The following is a 12637-nucleotide window of genomic DNA, read 5'->3' on the forward strand; positions in this document are numbered from 1 at the left end:
TTATAGCTTCACGAATATTGTTGTTATAACTTTGGTCTCCAGAAATGTGCACACGAGTGTTGTATCAAGAGATGTTTGGAGTTCAAAGATTACCAGTAGATGGCTTCGTGTTCCAGTGCGTGATATCCTCCTGGTATGTACATGTGTATATATGTCTTGAATGTGTTGATGCAATAATGTACAAAAGTAAACATGTACTTCAATAAACATTACCAAATTCATTCATGGAGTTATGTGGAGCTGTGTTCAATCCTTGAAATATTCATGTTTCAAGTTTGAGGTGACTATTGGCCATATTTTAATCTTGTGGCCACCAAAAATATCTGTCGCAACACTCTGGATTATATCCTGTACCATGTATACACATCCACGGTTTCCTGGGTTCAGAGCAACATTCAAGGCAACGTGGACACCTGTTACAGTGGTCCGGTGGAAGTCCTACTTCTGAATGCATACAGACTCAATGCAGATGGTACACTCTTTACATGTTATAGTGATAACGCATGCGTTTCATAGGTTTATGTTTCTGGAACCTATGAAACGTAACACTGGCTATTGATAGTACAGAGTGGCTCAGAAACAAAGTGAATTTGTCAGTTGTTAAACATATATAAAAATACTTTGATTGTCTAAAGCAGGGGCCACATGGGGAGTACGAAAGTTGGATAAAATGGAACTTGTTCAATAAAATGATCCAAAGCTTACTGCATTTTTCATACAAAACTATGAGTTCAGTTCCTGTCAGTGTTTCAAAACACTGCAACAATTCAGCGACGTAACTACTTGATGTTTAAGGAGATTGGGCTTTGAATCTACAAGTTGCTGACTATGTTCTCTCAAACCTTGCACATTGAACTGGTATGCTTGCTGCTGCCATATCTGCATATATCTGATGTGTAGTAGGTACCATGCATGACTGAAACGTATCATCCAGACTACCATTGAAACTCTTGTCCAATGGCCGCCGTGATGTTGCTGGAATATTGCTAAAAGCGGCGTAAAACCAAACTCAGTCAGTTAGTCTTGTCCAATGGACACACTTTACTGCTTTACTGACCACACATAGTCCAACCTCACGCTGTTTACACACACTCCAGCACAGCGATGACTTAACATAACATCACTGCCACAGGCTAATTTGCATATCATGTGACAGGACTTTTCTCTTGTTTGTAATCAAACGCGCATATTCATAATAAGAAGAGACTGGACTCACGAAAGCTTTTCGGCGCTCTATTCATAATGTTTACATTGTTACATATTTATTCTTCCACAACTGCGACAGTTAGGTCTATGACAGTACATATTTAGGTATCAAACTGGCTGCATCGTTTGCTCTCCGTCGGCTTCGATGACAGCACGTGGAGCCGTACAACCTATGTAAATAAAGGATCGCTACGCAAATCGAAATAGTGTTACATGCTTTTGGATATTTTCTCAGTGAAACTAAACCATTATATTAAAGATGTTTAGTTAGATGTGTAGACTCGTCAAAAATAAAAGAGTAAAAGAAATCTGTACATTATATTGAATGGACATTGCAAGATGTGACGAAATCGTCACATTTTTCTGGCCTGTGGCAGAGGTACTATGCTGGCTTGCCGCATGGAACTCTGGGTAGGAGAGTGGCTGTGTAAAATGTACAACTCTTGACCAAACATCAGTGTATGTTAATGTGATTTAACATGTAACACAGCATTCAAGACAACTGCACTTAGAGTGAGTCTGCTTTTACACCACTTTTAGCAATATGGCAGGGACACCAGAAATGGGCTTCACACATTGTACCCATGTGGGGAATCAAACCTGGGTGTTCAGCATGACGAGTGAATGCTTTAACCACTAGGATACCCCACCACCCCCTATTGCACTTTGAGATGTGTGCAGTTTCATAGTCTTATCCCAGTTTAACAAGTACACCCTTCAGCTGACAGACTCCGAGCTGACAGACCACCTCCGTGGTGTAGTGGCTGCAGTATCCGCCCAGAGTGCGGAAGGTTGGATTATGAAGGAGTAAGGATATACTCCGAAACATTGTGTTAATCATAATAAAAAAACTCTCTACCTTATGTGTATCACTTCTAAATGCCTTTCAAAATCCAGCAGTGTTTGAATATTTAAAATGGCAGCATTAAACAAAAAAACAAGATAAACTATATCCAACAATAAAAACATGACAAGGTTGACAACTTTGTACATATTTTATTATAACAATCCAATATAGTTACAGCACTCCTACGTTGAGCAGAGAAATAATGTTACAAGTCCCAGCTGTGGTGATGGCGTTTTGACCGAAGCCGCCGTCGCAGTGCACAATCAGGGAATGCCTCACTAACTCCCAGGGAACCAAATACCCGAGACTAACATATATGTTAGTAGTTGCCAAGGCAACACAACCTGTGCATCTGTTCCAGCGATGGCAATACGGTTTCAAACCAATGCTGTTTTCATGTTTCAAAGGACAGAAGCAAGACAGAATCAGATTCCAAAGCTAATAGAAAAATAACAGTAGACTGTCTCCAAATGATACAAACACATAGCATACGTTGTCAGCATTAATAACTAAGTTAATTCACTTGGAAAGAATTGGAACTCTGATAAAAATATACTGAACTCTACCCACACCATCAGGAGGTGAGGGGCAGACGTCAGTTGTTCTTTGGCTTCTTATCAAAGATAAATGGATTTCTGTTTCAGTATTTAAAGATTTTCTGCAAGTCTCTCTCAACCTGAATTAGAAACTATTGGAATCACAAAAAGCCTGCTATTTATAATCCTGAGTCAGGGCATGCAAATGTTTACGATGCTGAGTCAGGGCAGGGTATTTTTCATACCGGGTACACAATATTATCACATGCACAAACCTTAAATGGAATCATCCTATGTGTATAATGTTCTAACGTGACACAGAGAATCACTGGAAGGAGAGATCCAGGATCACTGCATCAAGGAATTTCTGTTTATGTAGTCACATAATTTAAATACACGACCGATTTAGCATTATCTGTTGGTTTTGACTATAAACAATGTACCAATCTGATTTAATCAACAACAAACTAGGATCTAAAATATGTCAAATACATTAGGTATATAACATTATATCAGCTAAATAACAATCTACTCTACAGTGAAATTATCCATTATCAGGGCCCAATTTTTTCTCACACCAGCCCTGAATCAGGATAACAATCAATAATTGTGTGAAGGATTAATCTTGTCAAACTTTTGGAAAGACTACTGTACATATTTATTTATTTACCTATTCACTGACAGGCAGGGTCAATGTGCAGTAGTCTTACCAACATTTTATACACATCACAAACCAACATGATTAAGAAACAATGGAAGACCTACAAAGTTAATAAAGAATCTACCTTTCGAGTTAGGTGACAAAACTCATATATGACCCCATGCCTGGCACTCGATTCAGTTACTTTGAATATTAGAGTGAGTTGGGGTTTAAATTGATTTTAACAATTTTTCAGCAATATCATCATGGGTGACACCAGAAGTGGAGAATGAATTGTAGGATTTTGTCGTCACCAATGTGCACATTCACCACTTGTCTCCCCAGCACACTGGTACTTTGTTGTGTTCATTCCTTCCCACATGGAGAAGGGGTTGGAACAGTAAACATTATGGCTTTCAGATGTGGAGAAGAAATCCTTTGCCGTGTCTGGGTCTTATCCCAAGACAGGGCCCATCCATAAAAGCAGCGTTTAAAATTCCCGCCTGCCCGACCATCCGGAACGGTCTATTTTCTTCTCGGACGGTCAAATATCAAAAGTAGCCTGTCCGGTGGTCTGGCAGATATTTTTACCCCTAAGTGTAAATATTTCATAATATCAGACAGGTTCTCGTGTCATCAGTTTTAGGTGTTTAAGGTATTATGAAAATGATGTTAAACTACATACGATTGTACAGGTCATGTTACGATAACCAATCATAACACATGTACTTTCAGTTTACCCAAACTCGGCGCATTGCCTGTCAGTGCTATGAAGTTCGTTGCGATGCCTACAAACAGTGAATGGCAGTTGCAGTTTTTTATTGTTGAAAACCGGACAGAAAGCTTGTGTCCGGACTGGTAATTTTTTAAAGTTACCAGTCCGACTGTCTGGCTTGGAATTTTTGGAGTTTTAAACACTGATAAAAGGTCCTGGGTCGTACATTGAGGAAATACTGTACTAAACTGACTTGATCTGATGAACAAATCTATCTGTAAATGTGTTTGTATTTGTGTCAATGGGAACAGATTGTTGTACCAAATCAAGCGTCTGGGAGGTGGCAGGCAGTGGTTTAACTGCTTTTTACAGTTCATCATCACCTTGAAACCAATCCTGTTGGTTGGAGTGTAAGGAACAGGGTCAGTTACAACGTGCTCTGTACTGAAGAAGTACTGTACCCTGCAACATGGAGTTCTGAAACTCCGGGATTTTGAGTGAGTCAGACGAAACAAGTCCCCCTGTAAACATGCCCCTGGACAAAATGGGAAGGTATTACAGTGTTGAGCCATATCACTGCCACGGAGATTGCCATCAGAGGTTTGGCTGATACAAAGTAAGGTGTAACGTGACATCAACTGTTATTGTGTCCTGACATCTGTGCAGGCCAGCAAGCCATGTCGTACAGGCTTCACAAGATGTCTCCTGGCCAATCAGATAGCTGGACGAGATTCAGATTCTTATGAGTAATATAAATTTCTCCCTACACGACGCTAAGGACCCAATACATGTTGACCGGGCCCTGTTAGACACAAGACTGACTGACTGAGTTTGGTTTTACGCCGCTTTTAGCAATATTCCAGCAACATCACGGCGGGGGACACCAGAAATGGGCTTCACACATTGTACCCATGTGGGATTCGAACCCGGGTCTTCGGCGTGACGAGCCAACGCTTTAACCATTAGGCTACCCCACCGCCCCCAGACACAAGATATCTAATACTGTGACATGTTGGTAAACAGCCAATTCCTGCTAATGAACCCTTCGCATGACTAGAATTTGGTTTTTGGTGAATGCCAGAACAAGAGCTTGTGACAAATACACGCCCCGGTGGCTACTACAGGAAATATGGTATTTTCCCCAGATTTAACAAGCAGACGTGAAACTAACTAATTTAGTTTCAACAGAAAAACGATAATTTAGAATACCAAATATTAAGCCCATAATAAACGACGACTGATTTAACTTGCGGGAGGGACTTAGCAGAACAACAATATCTACATGTATATTAAACTTTGTTAAACTTCATAGCAAACTTCAACAAATTTTCTAGAACCAGTCAGGCAGCAGAAAAAACGCGTACACATTACGCGACCAGTACTAATTTCATAACAACTACTAACACTGCCCAATATTGCACAATAGATTATGATGGTCTGCACACAGGATACTACCTGTACAAGTGTATGCTTATGGAAGGCAGCAGCAGCAGCAGACGTTACTGACGCCACTAGCCTGGACCAACAGAGAAACTATTCAAGGTGGACGCTGAAGGACAGTCTGACATCATCTTACAAGTCACTGATAAGCAAGAACAATAGCAGACAGTAAGTTCTGACATTGAATCTCGGTCATGACATGGGTCTTCTAATACTAGTGTGTATGCCAGGATGGTCCCATTCTACAAGCTGTCATGGTGGTACAATGGAACCTCCGATTCATCCCTCCAGTACAAGTGCCCCCTTCCTATATACACAGACGGATATTGTCCACCTGAAGCCTGTTCTAGGGCAGCCTGTCAGTGAGGGGAGATAACCTCATCAGTCTGCTGCATCACAGCCACCATGGGTCTGTAACCTAGTCTGGACAAGATACACCAATGACTGCATAATCTACGATCAACGTTACCGGAGTTCAATGGCATGCACAGCCAGATACAGGTTCAAGACTTTCGCAGAAATGGAAAACAATAATTATAAGTACATTGCAATATGGATTATGTATTTTAAGCATTCTGAAAAAAACAAAACAAACTTCCCTCAGAAATATACGTCATATTCATCAATTCTGACAGCCTCAACCGTGATTAACGAAAGACTGCATGAGGATTTAGTTTTAAATGTGGTTCACACATAAATGGCCATATAGTCCCTTTAGGTTCATCCGAGATGCTACATCGCTACATCCTGCACACACGACCACTGATCACAGGCTCTTGTGTTTGATGGAAGATCAGTTTTTTTCAATCAGTTTGGAGATGTGATCAACTGAACTGATTTCTGAGACCAAGAAGACTGAACTGATCAAAGAAAAACACCCAACTAACTGTCAGAAACAGTAGCCCACAACTGGGAAATTGTGAATAGTGTTTTCTGAAGCATAGATAATACATAGTCAGGGCCCAGCTCCACAAAATAACCTTAGTATTATGCTTGTCACAAATAACTGCGTGTAACTAAGGGAGTTGTGATTGTCGAGAGTGGAACTTGGGTCAACATGGCAAGATATTTATCGGTGGAGTCAGGTACACCTTGATGTCTGACCATCAGGACCTAACACAGCTGCTGAACTCAGGGGACATAACTCTTCAACCATCACAGTAAATCTGAGGTAAGTGTTGAAAACGTTCTCCCTCTTGATCTTGAAAACATTTCTCTTGATCTCCATGGGTTTTTAAAAACATGACAAAAGAATCTTTATAGAGCTGATTCAAAAGATCTTGGTCACTAAATTTAAAACAAATTATGTGAAAAAGGTATGAACATCAACCTTTGACCCCTTGGAGATAAGTGTGGTCTGCAAGTCAAGGGAGAGAACTCAAGTGTAGTGAATGTTGACAACAAAACGTTTTAATCTAAGAAATACTGTAACAAGGCAGATTATACATCAATCTCTTATTGACACAGACAAACAATCAAGTAATAACAGACTTGTTTCTAGTATTTGCGTAGCTCATAAAATAATTGTAAATTTAAGATTTAACAAACAGTAAATGTCATGACAGACATCAACTACATGAATACCAATGTTAAAAGTTGACTTCTATATTCATGTAAACAACATTGTCCTCACTATCACACACCAAGAATGCACCACTGTGAATCATTGCAAAAGTGGCAGCTATTAAAGAGGGACTAAGCTCAGAACACTGTCAATTTGTCTCACCAGACTGTAAACTACCCAACCTTTGCTAGAGATATTGCTATCTTTCAACCGTACAGAAAACTGAAACAGAATGACGTACTCCACTTTCCCTATCAAACTCGGAGCGGTATAATCTGGATCTCAATGTGATGACATATTTTCTGTCCCCTTCACACAACATTTCAGAGTCGCAAACTTACTAGCATAGACTTTTCAACACATTGTTAATCTACTGAATCCGAAAAATTGAAATGGTAATTTAATTTTCCATTAAATGTACGGTCCAGAAATATGAAAAATGAAATAAAAAAGCTAGAATCTTGCAACTAAAACCTTTTGACAATTTTACCTTTTTAAAATAAACAACTACTTAACAGTTTGACAAATCAAGCAAAGATTTTAAAATGGTAATGTTTTCCTCCTTAATTTTTCAACCTTCTGTACTGCATTTTAAGGCCAGAAATCAGCAATACATCTCCACTCACCCACTGAACAAACAACAAAGGAGCAAGCACAGAAATTTGTAAACAAAAATATAAAATTATACAAAATAGATAAACAAAGTGGGCCTTACAATTTGAAAACCAACCTGGAAGATCTGCATGACATGCTGCGAGCCATAGTCCCTCTTTAACATAACATGATGATCTCCCCTACTACAGCAGACTGTTTAAACTGACACTCTTGTAGCTCTCTTACCACAATATTGCTGGCATTTGGAATTTCTGGAACCATTCCTGATGACCACACATCTTGTTTCATGTGACGAGGTAGACATTTTACATATAGATGTATTCATGCCATACAGAGATAATATAAAGGTATCTGCGTGTTACACAAACACGGTTACATGTTACAGTTTAGCATGGCTAAAGTGACCCTGAAAGGATTCTTTCAGTATACTTCCAATTACAATCACCAATGATTATCTGCCCTTGTTCAGTTATTAGGGCTAGGGTAAGTTACACCCACCACCTGCCGATTATAATACTTAGTATCAAGCAGTTCAAGAGTTTGATCCTCTTTGAGGTGTTGATTTAAATTGGTAAAAGCGCACTCGGTAAAGTGCACTACTCCAAGTTTTTTTGTACAAATTGTGTGTATAATGAATCAAACCTGTCTTTGGCATATTAAGCAATTATGAATGTCCTATTAACCACATGGCTACCCCACTGCACTGATCAAGACAAGAAGCCGACATCACTTAAATCATCAAAACTAATTAGATTCCCGAATTGAGTATTGAAAAATATATTCACAAAACTGTCATTCCTACAGACTGCCTTGGCAACAGAAATTTGGTTATCAGGATGCGAGTTTTTGCGATCAATGTCCAAGTTTTAAAGATAATTTCTTTTTATGACATTTGAATAAATAAGGGGAGGTAATCAATGGATTAAACTGACAGGAGGTCCATGCGGTGTGGAACGATGACCACATTCAAGTATTGTGTAGTAGAAAGCTACAAGAGTCGGCCATAACAAAAGAAAGACAGACGTTACATTAGCAGCAAGCCAACTGAAGATCTCAGATGTTGCCATGGTTACGTAGGCTTCCCAGCATGCTGTTAGGGCCAGCTCATCAAGGTCAAGGTTACTTGTCCAGCAGATTCAAACATCAGTGTGGCAGATGAACAAATGAGCAATCGAACGGAGCGTGGTGTCGATCAGTTGCCTGCAAACACATGCATTGTTGATAAAAACTAAAGTTATTGAGTTAATGCTGCAAAATAGCAAGAAAAATACATAGTGGAGTGTCAATGATAATTTCTGAAGTGAACTCAAGATAATGCCCAATGATTTAATTCTAAATGAAAGTAATTTGAGTAGTAATTGCAGTTTGATCCAGACCCAAAATGTCCTCACCTAGATTTCCATGCAGTATGTCACTACGGAATATATTCCACATTAATTTTTTTCAACTATACAAGGATCGTAGCAAAACAAAAACCTCAAAGCAAAAAAATAACAAATACATTTATTAGAAAAATCAATGCTGGTGGAAGTAGTACATTATTACATACATTACTACTAATTAAATTTGGACTAGTTGTTATCAGTGCCAAATTATTCATATTAATATGCTGCATGATGTAGGACAAATTATATGAGCCAATTAATGAGTGTATTGATACTCCACTGAAGAAGGCAGGAAAGCTAATTGTTATATGTTTAGTATGTCATAGTTCAACAGCTAAAAACATGAATGACAGATGAAGGAGGATTCAAAACTCAATGCAAGGGAGATAACTCTAAACTGATTTCACTCACTCAAAGCTCAAGCTTGGAAAAAATGCTGTTTTACACCATTTACTTGCATGAATTCAGTTTCGAAGCAAAAAGCAAGCATAAAACATTTGTCTTTGATGCTTAGTTTAAAAAACTCACAGTGAAATTAATTCAATATATATTAATACAACCAAAGCAAGCTAATTCAACTTCAGATATACTACATTTGCTGAGAACCAAAACAGTCATTTACATAGTGAAAGGTGTGATCCTTAGCAAATGTGCAACATATGGCATAGACATACACCCTAAACCTTTTTTTGAATATATACACAGCTATTTTACTTCAGAATTTCAATGTGAGCAAAAGCAGTATCAAGAATGTCTACATGCTACCAAGGTCATGGTCATATACAAGGTCATGGCCTCCTTGTGACTATGATCTAAAGTCAGTGCATGAGTGAGTGAGTGTGGCAACACACCACTGCCATGTTGAAGCAGTACAGAATTTATACCATGCTGGGGACACACGCCAAAGAGGAACAAAATAATGAAATGTTTGTTTCAGTATTGTGACCATGTGAGTACTGAACCAGGCACTTATCATTCTTTCAGGTCTGAGCTATTTGAAAATTTCCAAAGGTACAAACATATTTTTAAAAACACAATTCACTATTAAAATAAAAGATGAGAACTGTTCATCAGGCTTCCCTAAAAGACAAAATTTAACAATGAACAGAGATCTGTTCAATGTACTTTCATTCTCAAGTAAATTATCGAAAGTAATTGGAGATATTTGCCTCACTCCATGCAAAATCTATTAGCCAATCATGCATGCTTTTTATAATTTTCTTGAAACATTCATAACAACTGGAGCACTTGTTGCCTCAATAAGCAGTTGTCTATTAAATGTGGTGGTGATTCTACTAACATGCTAAGTAGGAAGTATGGAGATAGAAACTAGACATGTATTTGAGGCGAGAAAAGGTCAATTTGGGTACAAGATATATACCTAATCAATATAAACCTAATCAATATATACCTAATCAATATATACCTAATCAATATGGTATGTGTTGCTATGCCTGGTAGGAAACTAGCATTTCAGATATGCCAAAAATATTCTATAGATTCCTGAAAGTACATTCATCACTCAGACATTTTCTTTACTCCAAGATAGAATCAAATGTGTGATCAACTACTCATTGTACAAATGTAAAAATTTCCAAAATATTCATAAAAAAAGAAAAGTAAAAAGAAAAAGGTTGAGATACAAAAGATTGACATGCAACATGGTAAAATTCATGTAACCATGGTAACCCAAAAGATGGCTCCAAGGGACTGAAACAAACTAAGAACAAGCACGATGAAGATGAACCGATATGATGGCAATAAATATAATCTTTCACATATACAATGGAATAATATGAAATAATATGAGCGTAGATACTGAGCATAATAAAGGAATAATGGTGTCATTGGTCAAGCATGCTGACTTGCATATATCATGAGACATTAAGGCATTGTAGATCATTACAAACAAGGCAACTTTGTAGGAAGACATATGAAAAAAGGCTAAATGTTTGACATGTAATAGTCATCAAATCTCTCAGACTAGCTCATATCTACTGTATCAGAAAAGGTTTAAAACAATTACATGATATATGAATGCACTTAACTCACTCATTGATAACTCATTACACATTTTCTGGTGTCATTTTCAAAATATGGGGCCAGGAGTTTCCAGTCACTCAAATGTTCGCCGATTGGTTGGTTGGTTTGTAGCAATGCTAGCTATGCATTGAGACAATGATCTTTAAAATTACACTGGAAATTACCAGTGTCTAATTATGACACATACTTCAGTCTCATTTAAGTCTGAAAGTTTGTAAATTTGAATTATCGTAAACATCTGGATAGCAGCAGTCTGTATTGTAAAAAATATACTGTAAATTCTTGTTTAAAAACAGCAGGAATTACATGTCATGTGCAACCTTGTATGTATATTAATACAGAGTTATAGTCATCCTTTAAAATCTATGTAAGTCTGCTTGCCTGAGAATAAAACTGAATAAAGCAGAAATTATAAACATTGAAACATATTGGTATCATTAAAGGAGAAGGGGACTAGCTACAAGCACTGAGGATCTAGTGAAATAATGATCGCAGCGCCGTATGATTGGACAGATGTTTGAATATCAGACACAACTGATATTGTAGATAATATGGATAGAAAACAGCTTATACCACGGAACTAGTTACATCATCCGTCAACAGATGCATTCTGGGATGGGTTAGCTGGAACACTTCCCCTTTGGAAATCTTCATCCATAATTACAAACAACTAACATACCAAATATAGTATCTATAAGTTAAATCATGGCAGTAGAAAAACAGTGTAATCCTCCACCGTTCAGGGCAATTTATGCACTGCCTCTGTATATCACATAAACATTGAGGGCAAGATATACACTAAACATAGAGATTTTTTCTGGGTTACATCTTCTTTTTATTCTCGAGTACAACGTTTCAGGGCTTGTTCTGACCCTGTTCAGTTTACCTGATGATGGGGCCAGAACAAGCCCTGAAACGTTGTACTCGAGAATAAAAAGAAGATGTAACCCAGAAAAAATCTCTATGTTTATCAAATATCATCTTCTAAAATGCCAATCAAGCATCTAAGATATACACTGCCCCTGTATATCACACAAACATTCAGGGCAAGATATATACTGCCTCTGTATATCACACAAACATTCAGGGCAATATATACACTGCCTCTGTATATCACTCAAACATTGAGGGCAAGATATATACTGCCTCTGTATATCACACAAACATTGAGGGCAATATATACACTGCCTCTGTATGTCACTCAAACATTGAGGGCAAGATATATACTGCCTCTGTATGTCACACAAACATTCAGGGCAACATATATACTGCCTCTGTATATCACTCAAACATTTAGGGCAACATATATACTGCCTCTGTATATCACACAAACATTCAGGGCAATATATACACTGCCTCTGTATATCACTCAAACATTCAGGGCAAGATATATACTGCCTCTGTATATCACACAAACATTCAGGGCAAGATATATACTGCCTCTGTATTCCACACAAACATTCAGGGCAATATATACACTGCCTCTGTATACCACACAAACATTCAGGGCAATATATACACTGCCTCTGTATACCACAAATATTCAGGGCAATATATACACTGCCTCTGTATACCACACAAACATTCAGGGCAATATATGTACATTACCTGTATATGCCACCCATGCATTCAGGGCAATATATAAT

At 38.0% G+C, this 12637-nt stretch overlaps 1 protein-coding gene across 3 annotated transcripts in view; it reads right to left on the reverse strand.

The window, feature by feature from the left end:
- Window positions 1–5008: 5008 nt before the first annotated feature.
- LOC124279938 (glycogenin-1-like) overlaps window positions 5009–12637 on the reverse strand; it is a 47146-nt gene continuing 39517 nt past the window's right edge. For all 3 annotated transcript variants that reach the window (XM_046715817.1, XM_046715818.1, XM_046715816.1), the window contains one exon: window positions 5009–8763. In XM_046715817.1, coding sequence (XP_046571773.1) covers window positions 8756–8763 — 8 coding nt within the window. In that variant the 3' untranslated portion in view covers window positions 5009–8755. The remainder of the gene's footprint in view (window positions 8764–12637) is intronic.

Source organism: Haliotis rubra, unplaced genomic scaffold, assembly GCF_003918875.1.
Source record: "Haliotis rubra isolate DU_JTF1 unplaced genomic scaffold, ASM391887v1 Scf259, whole genome shotgun sequence".
NCBI lineage: Eukaryota > Metazoa > Mollusca > Gastropoda > Lepetellida > Haliotidae > Haliotis > Haliotis rubra.